Source organism: Mesoplodon mirus (genome assembly GCF_964341445.2).
Source record: "Mesoplodon mirus genome assembly, chromosome: 19".
Lineage (NCBI taxonomy): Eukaryota > Metazoa > Chordata > Mammalia > Artiodactyla > Ziphiidae > Mesoplodon > Mesoplodon mirus.
In genome coordinates, this window is record NC_138995.1 from 52943422 (window position 1) to 52959263 (window position 15842).

Genomic DNA, 15842 nt, shown 5'->3' on the forward strand with positions numbered 1-15842 from the left:
TGTTCTTTCAACTGTTCTGTCCACCTGAAACAACAAGTTGGGGCAGGGAGTAGGGGAATCGCTCGAGTTGCCCTGGGGAGAGCCGACTGGGGGAGGAAGTGAGCGGGCCGCTGCAGCATCCAGGCAACCACCAGTCACCAGCGTGGCCCCTGTCGGTCCTCACCCCGCCCCCCACCCCGCCCCCCACCCCTCCCCAGGCTCAGGCCTGGGCAGGGCAGTGAGGACAGCCATGAGCAGAGCAGCCTCCCTCTTCTGGGGTTCTGGCTCACACTTTCCCTGGGGTTAAGGTCAGCAACCTGGGGTTTGGTCTCAGAGCAATCCTATCAGATTTCTTTCCAGTGGCAGGGGCAGGTACGAAGAGGAGGAGGAAGCTGGGGGCTCTCTAGCCCACACAGCCTTAGTAAAGGGATTCTTCCCCACGCCAAAGAGCATGGTATCTTCCTATAATGGAAACTACAGCAGGTCTCTTGCCTACTAAAACGTTTTGCCAGCTCCCCACTGCTCCTTCTCCAGGCTTGCGAAGTGTGTGCCAGGTACTGCTGAGTCAAGGGCTTCCTGTTTATCATCCCCCTGAATCTTTTAGCAACCCTGTGACAAACCCCAATTGATTCACTGCTTGCCAAGCCCTGTGGGGACCTCCATCTGGAGTCCAGGCGCCAGCTGAGCTTGCCAGCTTCAAGGCCTCCACTTCCCCTCTTCCAAGACCCCTGGCCCTTGATTCTTTAGTGATGCTTAACCCTCTTGTCCCTGGAATGACAAGCTGCCTCGCCTCCAGGCCTTTTCACATGCTGGTCCCTTTTCCTGAAGCCACCTTCTTCTTCCTATCTCCATGGCCAACTCCTACCCATTCCTCAAAACTCAACCCAACACCTAGACCCTATGCACCTACTGGTCTCAATTTGCTTCTACTGGCAGTCAATGTTTCTGCGCCCAGTTTTCATCTGAGTAACACCTCAGCTGGCCTGAGATGGTCATCCTGTTCCCCATGGTGGGGCGATATAGCTTTAATCTTGGGAAGCTTTGCAATGACAATTACAGTATAGATTATAGTAATATATCTTATGATACCGTTTTGTGTATGCTCTAGAAATGCACTGTCCATAAAGGTAGCCACTAGCCATATGGGGCTATTTAAAATTTAAAGATAATTAAATAAAATACAAAATTCCATTTTCAGTCTCATTAGCCACATTTCACATTTCAAATGCTCAACAGGCACATGTGAGTAGTGGCTACCCTCTTGGACACCACAGCTGTTAAACATTTCTATCATGGCAGAAACTTCTCTTGGATGGCACTGTTTCAGGTTTCTCCAGAGGATCAGCTGAATCCTCACCCCACAGACAAGCTAAAGGAATATTTCTCAAAGTGAAGGCCAAAGGGACAAAGTGAGGGAAAAATATTTGCCACTCATTACAAAGATCTAAGCTCTCTTATAAAGAGCTTTCAGGAATGAATATGATATGAAGTGGATATGAATATGATATGATACAAAGGATATGAACAGACAGTTCAGAAAGGGAAACTCACATGGCCCCTGAACACATGAAAGGACGCTCAAACTCACCAAACGTTTGGTAAAAATCCAAGCGTTTGAAAACACAAGGCTGTGAGGACACTCTTAGACATGGCCTAAAAGAAGCATTTCTCAAAATTACAAATGCATATTCCCCTGTGGCCCAGCAATCCTACATCTAAGAATTCATCTTACAGATTTAACTACAAGTATGTCGAACAAGATAAGCACAAGGTACTGCTTATCTAATTATTGCTTACCTAATTACAATTATCTCATTATTCTAATGAGCCCAAAAGGCTGAAACAACCCCAGCCACCATGAATAAAGAACTGCTAAACAAACTCGGGGACACAGACGTGCAGCTGTTAAAAAAAAAATGCAGCAGCAGCAACTCTATATATACTGAAGTAGAGAGAGTCCCCAACACACATTAAATAAAAAGCAAGTTCACAACAGTTTGGGTACAATGCCACCTTTTGTGTAAAAAGAAAAAACAAGGGGAGCAGGGCACCGAAGTCCTATCTGAGTGAGCTTGTCCGCGTTCACGGTGAGGGAGCGCTTGCAGGATACAGAAGAACAGCAGTTAACTTGCGGGTCGGGGATGGGGGCGTATTACGGGGCTCCAGTGAGAGTGAAGCTTTCACTAGACACCTCCTTCTGCTGTTTGATTTCTCAACTAGGTGAATCTGTGTGTCTTCTGATTATTAAACTGATCCTTTAAAAAACGGAGTCTCTAGACCACCTGCCCCAAAATCAACGGAGATGCTCATTAAAAATGCAGCTCCCTGGCCCTCTGCAGATCTCCAGACAATCAGAGGCCCCGACGTGGCCCAGAGCGCCTCACTGTTAACAAGCCCCGCCGCGATTCCAATGCAGCCCCCAGTCTGAGGACACGGGGCGGTGTGGGCGGGAGTCTGTGGGCTGAGAAGCCCTGCACGTCCTAGCTGGCAAAAGGGCTGAGATGGGAAACTCCCAAGGAGGGGCTCAGGGCAATCTGTCCATCTGCGCCCCTTCTCCTCACACAGAGCCTGGCCCCTCTCAAAGGGCCGCCACACAGAGGTCCAGACTTGCCTCTCATCCGGAGAGTCTACATGGAAGGTCCTCTCGATGACTGTGGTCCACTGCAGGCAGCGTATGACGAAGGTGTTGGGCCGCGGTCTCTCGGTCTTCATCAGCTGGCATTCTGCAGAAGAGGGATGTGAGCAGGGAGGGTAAAGGGACAGCCCTGCCAGTCTGCACCCCACATTCCCCAAGCCACCTCCTGTGTGCCAAGCCCCATGACACTTTAGTGACCGAGACAGCCCTGGCCTTGACCCGCAGGGCTCAAGGTCCAGTGTGCATATGTGGAGGGGAGACAGCCCTTCCAGTGATGGCTCAGTGGTCAGGGCTGTGACCAGGGTGGGGAGCCCAAGAGGCAGCCAACCCAGTCCAGAGGCTCAGGACACTTTCCCTGAGGAAGGGGCATCTCTGCATTGAGCTCTGAAGGCAGAAGGGTGCGTCGTATACAGAAGCCTAGAGGTGAGAAAGGGCCCAGCTTACTTAGGGAAGAGCAAATTCCGTGTGAGGCAGGGAGAAGTGAGAGGCTGGAGAGGTGAGCAGAGGCCAGCCTGCGGGGCTCAGGGGGCATGGCGAGGAATCTGGACTTTGTCTTGAGGGCAGCAGGCAGCCATGGAAGGCTTTAAATAGGGAAGGGACATGAACAGATTTAGACAGATCCCTCTGGCTGCCGTGTAGAGGGTGAGAGAGAATGGAGGCCGGGAGCCCAGGAGGCTGGGGCTACACCAGAGTGGGGCAGGGGAGGGGAGGGAAAGGCAGGTAGATGGGCCACAGAGGAGGTACAGAGAGGCACCTGGGACGACGCCCTGGCCTCTGGCCTGAGGATGAGGGGGCAACAGGGCCCTCCCAGAGAAGGAGATGGGGAGTAGGAGAAGGTTGGGGAGGGAGAGGAGACTCAAAGGCCAGTTTGGGACACGCTGGGCATCCCACGGTGGGCATCCCAGGGAGAAACATGCAGGAAGCTCCTTGGCACAGGTGGGGAGAGTTCAGGAGGGAAGCCAGGGCTGGGAACAGCCACGTGGGGGTCACCAACACACAGGAAAGCCACCAGGACAAGGCTTTAAGCAGGACAGGGAGGGGCGTGGGGCTGGACTGCAGAGCAAGCAGGTGAGGTGGCCTCGAGAGGTGAGGCTGGGGAAGAGGCTAGAGCAGGGAGCTAGTGGGGAGGGGACAGTGGTCTGGGCTATGAGGTGGCGGTGGAGGTGAGTGTCTTTGAAATGTTCTAAGGAGGTGGGACAAGGATGTGGTGACCAATCAGGTCAGTGGGGAAGGAAGGTGGTGGCAGCGGGCTGAGGGCAGGTTCTGTGAGGCCCAGGCAAGGGCTTTGCACCGGCCAAGCTTTCACTGGTCAGGGTCTGGCAAGAAGGCACCACTTCGGGTAGCACAGAGGGGACAGAGGCCAGAAAGTGCCCCAGCTTCTCTCTTCTTCCCGCTCTCCACTGCTGACCGGTACACCCCCCAGGCCCAGTAACACAGAGGTGGAGCAGGGAAAGGGTGGGAAACAGATCTGAGGGCAAACAGGCTCCAGACGGGCCCACAGCCCAAGAATGATCAAGCCCACGTGTCCCCAATACCTGCCAGCCGTTCTCTGAGCCCCTGAGACGCACCTGCGACAGAGAAGTTGTTTAAGGGGGGCAGGGTCTGGTCAGGGGCCTCGGGCCGCTCCTTATATCCAATGAAGGAGCCGTCGCTCTTCAGCAGGAAGTACCGGGGCCGCCAGGTCTTGATGTATTCACCTGTACGAAGGCAGGGTGGGAGGGACAGCGGTCAGGGCAGCCAGCCCAGTGTGGCAGCGCCTCACAAGGGGCACCACATTGGGAGAAGGATGGACAAGAGGGTGGGCAGGAGGAGGGTGCTTCTCATGGAGAAACCCTCGAGATGGCCCCTGCTAATGCAGGCTGGGCGCTGGGCTGGGCCCAGTGATCCAGAGGTCATGCCTGGCAGGAAGGCGCCTGCCGCAGTGCCTCAGGGCACCAGCTGCCTCAGCGTGTGTCCAGCAGCGAGCCATCCTTGCCAGCGCGTGGCCCAGTCCCAGGGGAGGCCCAGGCTTCCAAACACACATGCCCTGTGGCCCTGTAAGGCCAAATCCCATGGGCGGATATTCACCAGTACAGCTGTGCAGGTGATCAAATGTCAAAACACTGTGCCAGGCGGGGTATAACTGTTGCTGTGCCCTCCAAATGCTCCTTGACCCCTTCCATTTTTTCTAACCGTGAATATCCAGGCACCCTGTACACACATACACACAGGTGCACACTATAAGGACCCACTCCTCGGAGGGCTGCTAAGGACTAAAATAAGATGGTGAAACATATATCCACACAAAAAACGTAAATGTCCACAGCAACATTATTCATTATAGTAAAGGGTGGAGGGACTTCCCTGGTGGTCCAGTGGTAAAGAATCCACCTTATAATGCAGGGGACGCGGGTTTGATCCCTGGTTGGGGAACTGAGATCCCACATGCCGCGGGGCAACTAAGCCCACGTGCCACAACTACTGAGCTCGAGCGTCTCAACTAGAGAGCCTGCGTGTCGCAAACTACAGAGCCCACACGCCCTGGAGCCCGTGCACCACAACTAGAGAAGAGAAAACCCGCACGCCACAGCTAGAGAGAAGCCCAGCACCGCATAGCAAGAGCCCGCGTGCTGCAACAAAAGATCCCACACGCCTCAACGAAGATCCGTGTGCTGCAGTTGCAGCTAAGACCCGACACAGCCAAAAAAAATAAAGTAAATAAATAAAGAAATAGATAATAAATCTTAAAACAAAGAGCGGAAACGCAAAAAGTTCGTCAACTAATGAATGGATAAACAAAACATGACATATCCGTATGATGGAATATTAAAATTAGTCATAAAAAGAAATGAAATATTGGGAATTCCCTGGTGGTCCAGCGGTTAGGACTCCGCACTTCCAGTGCAGGGAGCACGGGTTCGATCCCTGATTGGGGAACTAAGATCCCTCATGTCGTGCAATGAGGCCAAAAGAAAAAAAAAAAGGAAATGAAGTATTAATACATGCTACAAGGTTGATGAATCATACCTTATGCTAAGTGAAAGAAGCCTGTCACGAAGGATCACAAATTATATGATTTCATTTACATAAAATGTCCAGAATAGGGAAACTTAGAGATGAAAAGTTGATTAGTGGTTGCCTATGGCTGAGGAGGGGGCGAGTCTGGGGGGAGACTGTAGGGTGATGGCCAAGGGTAGTGAGAATGTTCTGAAATCGATTGTGGTGATGGATGCACAACTCTAAATACCCTAAAAGCCACTGAACTGTACACTTTAAATGGCTGAATTGTATGGTATGTGAATTATATCTCAAGTTGCTAAAAAAAAAATGAGATTTCAAATATAAAGCAAACATAAAGCACCCAGCCTAGCTAGGGCCCAGCACACCAATAAATCAATAAATACTCTTTATCATCAGTCCACTGGGCAAGCAAAGAGTGTGCCAGGCCCTTCACTCACGTAGCACATGGAGAGGCAGGATGGCAGGGTGGGCTCCAATAAGTCACCTGACTTCTCTCTGTCTTTGTTTCCTCTTATGAGGATATCCATTAATCAGTGATGATGATCAGATAGTGCTATACAGTGGTACTGTGTGCCTGCCAAGCACTGTCCTAAGTATCTTACAGGTTTTAACTTGTTAAATTCTTTCAAATGTAGATACTGAATGATTCCATGTATGTAAGGTTCAGAAACTAGCAAAACCCCAAATTCAACAGCACAATAAAAGGACTATATACCATGACCAAGTGGGTTTTATCCCAGGACTGCCAGGGTGGTTCAAATACATGAAAATCAATCAATGCAGTACATATCATGAAGGGCAAGAAACACAAGGTCATCCAGATTGACACAGAAAAGGCATTGGACAAAATCCAACACTCTTTCAAATAAAAGTAAGCTAGGAAGAGAAGGGAGTTTCTTCCACAGGACAAAGGACATCTATGAAAAACCCACAAGTTAACAACATACTCAATGATGAAAGGATGAAAACTTTCCCCTAAGATCAGGAACAAGACAAAGATGTCCACTTTCACCACTGCTATGAAACACTGTAATGGAAGTGCTAACCAGAGAAAAAGAAAAAGATAAAAAGTATCCAACTTGAAAAGGAATAAGTAAAAGTATCTCATTTGCAGATAACATGATCTTATATACAGAAAACCACAAATAATCCACAAAACAATTACTAGAGCTAACAAATTCAACAAGAGCAACACACAAAAACAAACAGTTTCTATACACCAGCAATGAATAATCCAAAAAGGAAATTAAGAAAACAATTCCATTTACAACAGCACGAGGAGGCCAAGATTTATACACTAAAAACTACAAACACTGCTGAAAGAAATTAAAGACCTAAATAAATTCAAAGATCCTGTGTTCATGGATTGGAAGACCTGATAGTAAGATTACAATACAATCCAAAGCCATCTACAGATTCAACACATTCCCTGTCAAAATTCCAATAGCCTTTTTTGCTGTTGAGGAAGAGTCAACCCTCAAATTTACATGGAATTCAAATTCATGTGGCAAGGGGTTCCAAACAGCCAAAGCAATGTTGAAAAAGAAGAACAAAGTAAAAGGACTCATACTTCCTGATTTCAAAAATTACTACAAAGCTATAATAATCAAATCATTGTGGTATAAAGATAAACATATAGACCAATGGAGTAGAACTGAGAGTCAAAAAATAAACCTACTTACTTATGGGCAACTGACTTTCAACAACAATACCAAGACCATTCCAGGGGGGAAGACCAGTCTCTTCAACAAATGATGCTGGGACAACTGGATACCCACATGCAAAAGAACAGAGTTGGAACCCTATACCCTATACCATATAAAAAAATTAACTCAAAGTGGATCTATCTAAATATAAGAGCTAAAACTATAAAACTCTTAGAAAAATACACTGGGGTAAATCTTTGTGACACTGGACTTGGCAACAGATTCTTAGATATGACAACAAAGGAAAAAAATAGATCAAGTGGACTCATTGAAATAAAAAACTTTTGTGCAAAGGATGTTATCAAGAAAATAAAAAGACAACCAAACAGAATGGGTGGAAATATTTGCAAATCATATACCTGATAAGAGTCTAGTATCCAGAATATATAAAGAACTCTTACAACTAAGCAACAAAAACACAGTCTGATTAAAAATGGGTGAAGGGGGGGAAGGGTAAGCTGGGATGAAGTGAGAGAGCAGCACTGACATATATACACTACGAAATGTAAAACAGACAGCTAGTGGGAAGCAGCTGCATAGCACAGGGCGATCAGCCCAGTGCTTTGTGTCCACCTACAGGGGTGGGAGGGAGGCGCAAGAGGGAGGAGATACGGGGATATACGCATATGTATAGCTGATTCACTTTGTTATACAGCAGAAACTAACACAACATTGTAAAACGGTTATACTCCAATAAAGATGTAAAAAAAAAAATTAAAGAGCAAAAAAACTTGATAGACTTGATTGTATAAACTATGAACTATATGCCAAAAATCAGTATTGACACTTTTGAAGAGTTAAAATCTTAAAATACATATATAACATAATCAATACAACAAGATATGAATAGGCATAAAAATAAAAATAATTTACCCAAATCTTAAAAGAGAAAAAAGGGTGGAGGACTTAGACATCTCACCAAAGATATACAAATGGCCAACAAGCATATAAAAAGATGCTCAACATCATCAGTCATTAGGGAAATGCAAATCAAAACGAGATACCACTTAATACCCACCAGGATGGCTTTTATTAAAAAAAAACAAAAACAAAAAAACAAAACGAAAAAGAACAGGTGTGGGTGAGGATGTGGAGAAATGGAAACCCAGTGCACTGCTGGTGGGAATGTAAAATGGTGCAACCCTGTGGAAGCTTGGCGCTTCCTCAAAAAGTTAAATACAGAATACATTGTAGATTACACATACAGAATGTATGACCCAAATTTTATACATTTCTTACCTACATTATCTAACTATATATAATAGATTACAAATAATATAATCTAATAGATATATACGTCTCAGCAATTCCACTCCTAGGTGTATACCCCCCCCCCAAAATTGAAAACAAGTACTCAAATCCTTGTATACAAATGTTCATAGCAGCATTATTCACAATAGCCAAAAGGCAGAAATACCTCAGATGTCCATCAACAGACATACGGATAAACAAAATGTGGTATATTCATACAACGGAATATTGTTTGGCTATAAAAAGGAAGGAAGGGGCTTCCCTGGTGGCGCAGTGGTTAAGAATCTGCCTGCCAATGCAGGGGACACGGGTTCGAGCCCTGGTCCGGGAAGATCCCACATGCCATGGAACAACTAAGCCCATGTGCTACGACTACTGAGCCTGCGCGCCACAACTACTGAGCCTGCGTGCCACACTACTGAAGCCTGCACACCTAGAGCCCGTGCTCCACAACAAGAGAAGCCACTGCAATGAGAAGCCCACGCACTGCAACGAACAGTAGCCCCCGCTCGCCGCAACTAGAGAAAGCCTGCGCGCAGCAACAAAGACCCAATGCCGCCAAAAATAAATAAATAAATTTAAAAAGAAAAAAAAAAAGGAATGAAGTACTGATACGTGCTACAGCATGGATGAACCTCAAAAACATTATGCTGGGGGCTTCCCCGGTGGCGGAGTAGTGAGAATCTGCCTGCCAATGCAGGGGACACGGGTTCGAGCCCTGGTCTGGGAAGATCTCACATGCGCGGAGCAACTAAGCCCGTGCGCCACAACTACTGAGCCTGTGCTCTAGAGCCCGTGAGCCACAACACAACTACTGAGCTCGCGTGCCGCAACTACTGAAGCCCACGCGCCTAGAGCCCGTGCTCCACAACAAGAGAAGCCACCGCAATGAGAAGACCGCGCACCACAATGAAGAGTAGCCCCCGCTCGCCACAAATCGAGAAAGCCCGTGCGCAGCAGCGAAGACCCAATACGGCCAAAAATAAAAAAATAAATAAATTTATTTTTTTTAAAAAAAGTTATGCTAAGTGAAAGAAACCAGACTTTTGTGGCCACATATTGTATGATTCATTTATATGAAATGTCCAAAATAAGTAAATCCATAAAAACGGAAAACAAATTGGTGGCTGCCAGGGGCTGGGAGGAGGGGGGATGAGAACTGACTACTTAACAAGTACAGGGCCTTCTTTCAGGCAGATGAAAATGTTTGGGAACTAGACACAGGTAGTGGTTACACAACACTGTGAATGTACTAAAGGCCACTGAATTGTGCACTTTAAAACAGTTAATTCAGTGTTATGTAAATTTTACCTCAATTTTAGAAAGAAAAACAAAACTAGAAAAATTCATCTACTCTACTGGAGGTTGGGAGAGTGATTACTGCTTGGGAGAGGCACAGGGGCTTCTGGGGACTGAATGACTCTATTTCTTGACCTGGACACAGGTTTGGGGGTAAGCTTATAATCCAGGCACTTACCTGTGGTGCTTTATATATCGATAACAAGCTAAGGAAAAATATCCTCACAACAATCCCATTTTACAAATGAGGAAACTGAGGCACAAAGAGGTTTCATTACTTGCCTGAGGCTCACAGCTGTTGGCTGGGAGAGCTGGGATTGGAACCCAGGTTTGCTCTGTCCAGAGTCCATGTTCTTGACCACTACGCTGTCTGCCTCTAAACTGGCAGACGGGGCCTGGCCTGGTGGGGCCTGGCAGAGAGTATGCTGAGGCTGTGTCAGAAAGGACACCCGCACATGGCATAAGGGACCCATTCCTTGAGTGGACCTTGCTGAGCAAGAGGCGGCATGTGAGCCAGGAGCTGTCTCAGGAGTTGGAGCCTGAACCTCAGCACCACCACCTCCTTGCTGAGACCTCAGGCAAGTCAGTCTTCCTGCCAAGCTTCAGCTTCCTAGTCTGTGAGACGGTGCGCACCTGACGGGGCAGTAATGGAAATGCAACAAAACTGGGTCTGCCTAGAGCAGAGCCCCAGGCCCGGCAGAGTGGGCACACAGTAAGCCGGAGCTGCTGTTATTTCAACCACCAGGGGTGGGGTGGGGTGGGGTAGCGGGGGTGTCCAAACAGCTGCAGGGCCCACTTCGCCTTACCCACCTCTACCAGTTGCTGCTCAGAATGACAGGCACTGGAGAGACCCAGGAGTGACACGCACTCATGTGTGTAGCTATGGTACAAACCCAAGGCAGGTGGTCATCTCAGCAGCTTGTCTGGGTCCATGCAGGTAAGTGGAGACACTGAAGGTCTAGGAGGGGCTGAGATCCACTTAATGCCATCAGCATTAATGCCAGAGACAAAGCCCTGCCCCGGCCACAGTTCTCGGGCCACCATCAGGGCTCCGCCAACCCAGCCTAGCGAGCCACGGGCCACGGAAACTGAGGAGCCTGAGACCCTGGCACACCTTAACACGCTCACACTATCCACACACACAATCCCAAACGTTCATTCAACAGTTACCGAGTGCCTATTGCATGCCAAGCACTTTTCTAGGGCACTGGGGACATCTCAGTGAACAAGCCAGATAAAATCCCTGCCCTCATGAAGCTGACAATCTCAGAGGCCTGGGTTGTTGACCCATTTTACAGATGTGAAACCAAGGCTCAGAGAGATGACATAGCTTACCCAGTCACACTGAGAGGAAGTGGCAGAGCCAGGGTTGACACCTGCCAAGGTTCAGAAAGCTCCATCAACAGCCCCAAACTCAGGGCCCAATCTGGGCGGGTAGGCCAAGGTGTCTTCAGTACCATCCTGCCTGGAAAGGGCAGCAGGAAAGGATTCTCCCCTGCTCAGTGTGATGGGGGAGGCCTGGCCTGGGAAGCCACCTCCGTCCCTCATCACTGCTCCATGTCTGCGGGCTGGGACAGGGCAGGATGGGCGGGCACCTCTCGCAGTTTCTGCAGGGCCAGCCCCACCAGCCTCTTCGCCCCCTTTAAACATGCCTGGCCTACTCCCCTCTGTAGACTCATGGGCTGTCCCCTTCGCCCTTGCCCCAGTTAACTGTGGGGCTCACTCCCTCGCGTCCCTTCAGATCTTTATTCAAACCCCCCCTTCTCAGTGAGGCCCTTGCTGACCACCCCGTTTGGGACAGCTCCCCCTCACATCCCTCCTCCTCCTCACATTGCTTGGCTTTCCTCCGTGGCACTCACCACCCACTGCACACACCTGTCTACTCAGGTGCCATGGGCTCTCCCCGCCAATGTAAGACATCAACAAAAGGATGGGGACTTCTGGCTCATCTGGTTTACTGCTGTGTCTCCAGCGCCTAGAACAGTGCCTGGAACACGGGAGCTGCTCAACACATGTCTGCTGAGTGAACGAAAGCGCACAGAGTGGCTACCCCCAGGCCTGGCGTCCCCCTCCGCAGGGGAAGGTCCGCGGAAGCCAGGACAGTCTGCCTCCTTTGCTCCTGGGTGCCTGAACAAGCTGACTCTCAGCACGTGCCTCTTCCTAGCTGCCCCTGCACACGGCAGCGCGGGCGTTAGGTGCGCTGGTTCTGGGGCAGGGGCTGCATTTCTCAGCTGCCCACAGCACAAGCAGACCGGGTCACGCGCCGGCTCACCACATCCTGGGCTTCTGAACGCCTGGAGAGTTAAAGCCCTTTCCATGGAGTCTGATGCTGCGTCGCCGCTCTGCCCACCTCCTCCAGCTCGCCCTCGCTCACTCTGCGCCAGCCACACCGGTCAACTCTCCGGTCCGGGCACAGTCCCACCTTTGTCCTTGCTGTCTCGTTCCCTGCAACACCCCTGCCTGTCTATCCGTGTGGCTCGCTCCCTCACCTCCTCCAGGCCTCTGTTCACTGTCCCCTCCTCAGAGCCGCTTCCACTGAACCCCATCTTTCTCCAGCCCGTTCCCCCTCACAGCTCCTATTTTTCACAACAGCACTTACCACCCCCTGACATCATGTCTGTTTATTGTTTGTCCCCACCCCCGAGTGCAATGGATCGCAAACTCCATGAGGGCACCACAGTGTCCCCAGAGCCTGGGGTGGCCAGCCCGGCATACCACACACTCCGTGAGTATTTGCTGAATGAATAAATGCTGAATATCACCTCACTGTGTTACTTCAGTTAAGTGACTGACCCTCTCTGAGCCTCAGTTTCTTCATCTATAAAATGGGGCTACAAACAGGATCAACTAATGCAGAGGCAGAACTTGAGGCCTGGCCTGGAGGCTCAGGCCCAGGCACAGCCACAGTCCCTCTGTCCAGACTACTTTCAAAGATCCCATGAAATGGGCTGGTAAGGAGCCACTGGCCAGGGGCAGGGAGGGAGGCAGACAGGGCTTGGAATGCTGGCTCCTCAGGTGGTAAAGACCCTGTACCTCTGCCTCTCAGGGCACAGCTGCCAGGAGAGCCAGGGCGGAAAGGGGAGACACGCAATCCCGTGGGCAAAAGCAGCCCCTTACCGCGCTTGTGGAGCCAGCCTTCTTTGATGACAGACACCTCGTTCATGGTGGCAGCGTGACAGGCTGTCACCTAGCTCGGGACAGCTCAGGGCAGCAGGACATGCAGGAGGTGCGGTGGACAGAGCACAGCCTGCAAGACAAGAGAGGAGCCTGTCAGAGTGGGAGGGGGATTGGGCCTCAGCGCCTTCCCTCGGGACAGCCCGCCTCTGAGGCCCCTCGGGCTGCTCTGACAGGGTGGAGCCAGGGCGGGTGGGGCGACACCTGCCCTGGGGCCCAGGCTGAGGGGGAAGAGGTGGCCATGTCCCCAGGGAGCCCAGTCTTTGGGGGAAAGGACACGAGCTTGCCCTCAGAGCCCACTCTGGAAGGAGCACAGCTCCCTGGCCTGTGCCCGGACACTCAGGACACCCGTGCTGAGCAGAGGCAGCCCCTCCACCCACCGTCACTCCTGGCGGGGCGGGGCGGGGCAGGAGGCAGGCGAGGAGCTGAGGCTCCGCCCCCTGCGTCACTCCCATGCCCCAGCGCTGAGGTCACCTGGGCTGAATCAGACAGCCCTGGGCACCTGAGGGAGTGCTGAAAGCCACCAGTATCTGCCTGCCAGACAGACAGACAGACAGACACACACACACACACACACACACACACACACACACACACACACACACACTCCCTCTCTCTCACTCACTCACTCTCTCACCAACCTGCCACCTTTAGCAAACCGAGTACCCCCCCAACCCCAGCACCAGGCCACCTCATATCACTCCCTCAGCCTCAGTTCCCTCCTTGTCCCCACCAGATGACAGAGGAAAGAAAGGCCTCAGTGCTCCGCATCTTCAACAAGAAAGGAACCTACTGCGTGTACACTTATCTGGGGCCCAGGAGCCAGTCCTGGGGGCTTGACCGAGGCCCTGGTCCCCTCCCAGAGACCTCTGCTTCCGTCCTCAGGGACCAGCAGCCAACAGACTGACAGACGCCGAGGCCGCTGCTTCGTCTCAGGTTCCCAGGGCAGAGGGGAGAAAGGGGGGAAGGCAGCCACCAGCTGGGCCCCTACCTGGAGCCACAGGCCTGGACAGGGGCCATAGAGCTCAAGGCGCCTTTCGCCTTTCCTGGCCTGGGGTTATTTGCGGACAGCAGGTCAGGAGCTACGGTGGCCCCCAGAGAAGTGGCAGCTGGCTCTGGGGACACCGTGGGCATCAGCTTTCTCTCGTGCCCCAGGGGAGCTGGTGGGTTGGACACATTACTGCCTGGCATGTGATGGTGGCAGGCTGCCCGGGCCCCAGGCAGAGGGAAGGGAGGTAAGTGGGAGGAAGCCAGAGGAAGACAAGATGGACAGTGACAGGGAAGTAAACAGCGGGGGAGAAATCACGTTCTGGACTCTGAGCTGCAAAGACAGGGTCCAGCAGGGGCTCCGTCCCCCAGCAGGTACGGCTGGCGCCTCTGGGGCTCACACCCACAGACTGAACACACCCAGGACCGCCAGATCTTCGCTCCCAAACATCCACCAATCTGTGCTTCAGTCTTAATGGGACCAGGGTTTCCACCCCAGCCTCCCTACAACGCGGCTCAGGTCCAGTGCTGTCCTCTCCCACGAGGACGCACCCCACCTGTTACCCGGCCTCCCATCTTCCCATCTGTCTCCCTCAGCACCTAGAGGGACCCTCAAATCTGACCCGTGGCTTCCCCCGGGCCTCAGGAAAGAGCCAGGCTCCTTAGCTTGGGATTCCAGGCCCCTCAGGCCCTGGCCTCTGCTGCTCCCCACCCCTGCTCCACCGGCAGTCCTCTCTGCCCATCCACGGGCTTCCTGATCCTCTCCCGCCCCGCCTCCCCTCCCCACCTCCCCTCCCACCCTGGCTTTCTCCCTGGTTTCCCAGCCTGTGCTCTCAACCCCTGTACTCCATCCTAAATCTGACCCTGTCCCTCTCTGTTCAAAACCCTTCCATGGCTCCCCAGTGTGCTCAGAACACAGAACAAGGTCCTTTCCACCAAAAGAAGGCCTGGCATAAGCAGAAAGGCACCTAGAAAGCCCTCAAGAAAGGCTAATGACCGTGACAATTATTACCACATGAGCCACTATCCACCTCCCCAGCCCCTCCTCCCCGACTCTCACTCTCTGCCAGGCTTCTGGCACTCAGGCCCTTCCCTCTGGCCTCCATCCCCAACACCTTCTGTGAGTTCCCCCTCTTCCTTAAGGTCTCAGCTGAACCAATGCCTCCTCCAGGAAGCCTTCCTGACCTCAGAGGCTGGACTGGGTCCTCTCCATGCACCTCCTGGTCAACTCTCCCCACACCTCTAAACACTAATTCAGTGCACCAGCCGGGTGTCTGGCTCTCTGTTGAATGCACAATGAACGAACCCAAGTCTCCCCAAAAGATTCCCAGCCCAGGACCAGACACAGCCTCAGAAACAATTCCAGAATCTATTCACACCACCAATCTTTTTCTGAGCATGTCCTAAGCTCCAGACTCTGTCCTGGGTTCCAGAGACAGAGAGTCACTAAGACACAGCCCTGCCTTCAGGAAGCTCACATTCCAGTGGGGGAGGCAGACAGTACACAGGCCACAACGTCAGGTGGCAGCAAAGAAAAATGAACAGGGGAAAGGAGGGCAGGGAATGGGTGCTGTGTTAGCCACGCTGTATGAGGGACAGGTGAGCCAACGTGGAGGGAGCAAATTTCAGGCAGGGGAAGAGTAAGTGCAAAGCCCCTGAGGAAGCTTGGGAAGGAGCTTGGGGACTGTGGCTGGCACAGGGCAAGGAGCCGGGACAGGGAGCACACTTGGGGCCTGGAGGCAGGCGTGGTGGGGAGTTAGGGAATTAGGGAATTCCTCTCCAACACGCGGGCCAACACTACACCTTCCCCT

The 15842-nt window shown here is 51.5% G+C and overlaps 1 protein-coding gene across 4 annotated transcripts in view; it reads right to left on the minus strand.

The window, feature by feature from the left end:
* The window catches only part of AKT2 (AKT serine/threonine kinase 2), a 48592-nt gene that overhangs the window by 16423 nt on the left and 16327 nt on the right, over positions 1 to 15842 (minus strand). For 2 of the 4 annotated variants that reach the window (XM_082606399.1, XM_082606397.1), the window contains exons 2-4: positions 12988 to 13117; positions 4183 to 4311; positions 2591 to 2702 (exon numbers count right to left, since the gene is read on the minus strand). In XM_082606399.1, coding sequence (XP_082462525.1) covers positions 2591 to 2702; positions 4183 to 4311; positions 12988 to 13033 — 287 coding nt within the window. In that variant the 5' untranslated portion in view covers positions 13034 to 13117. Of the gene's footprint in view, positions 1 to 2586; positions 2703 to 4182; positions 4312 to 12987; positions 13118 to 15842 lie in introns of all 4 variants that reach the window. The other 2 variants (XM_082606400.1, XM_082606398.1) reach the window with 1 other exon arrangement.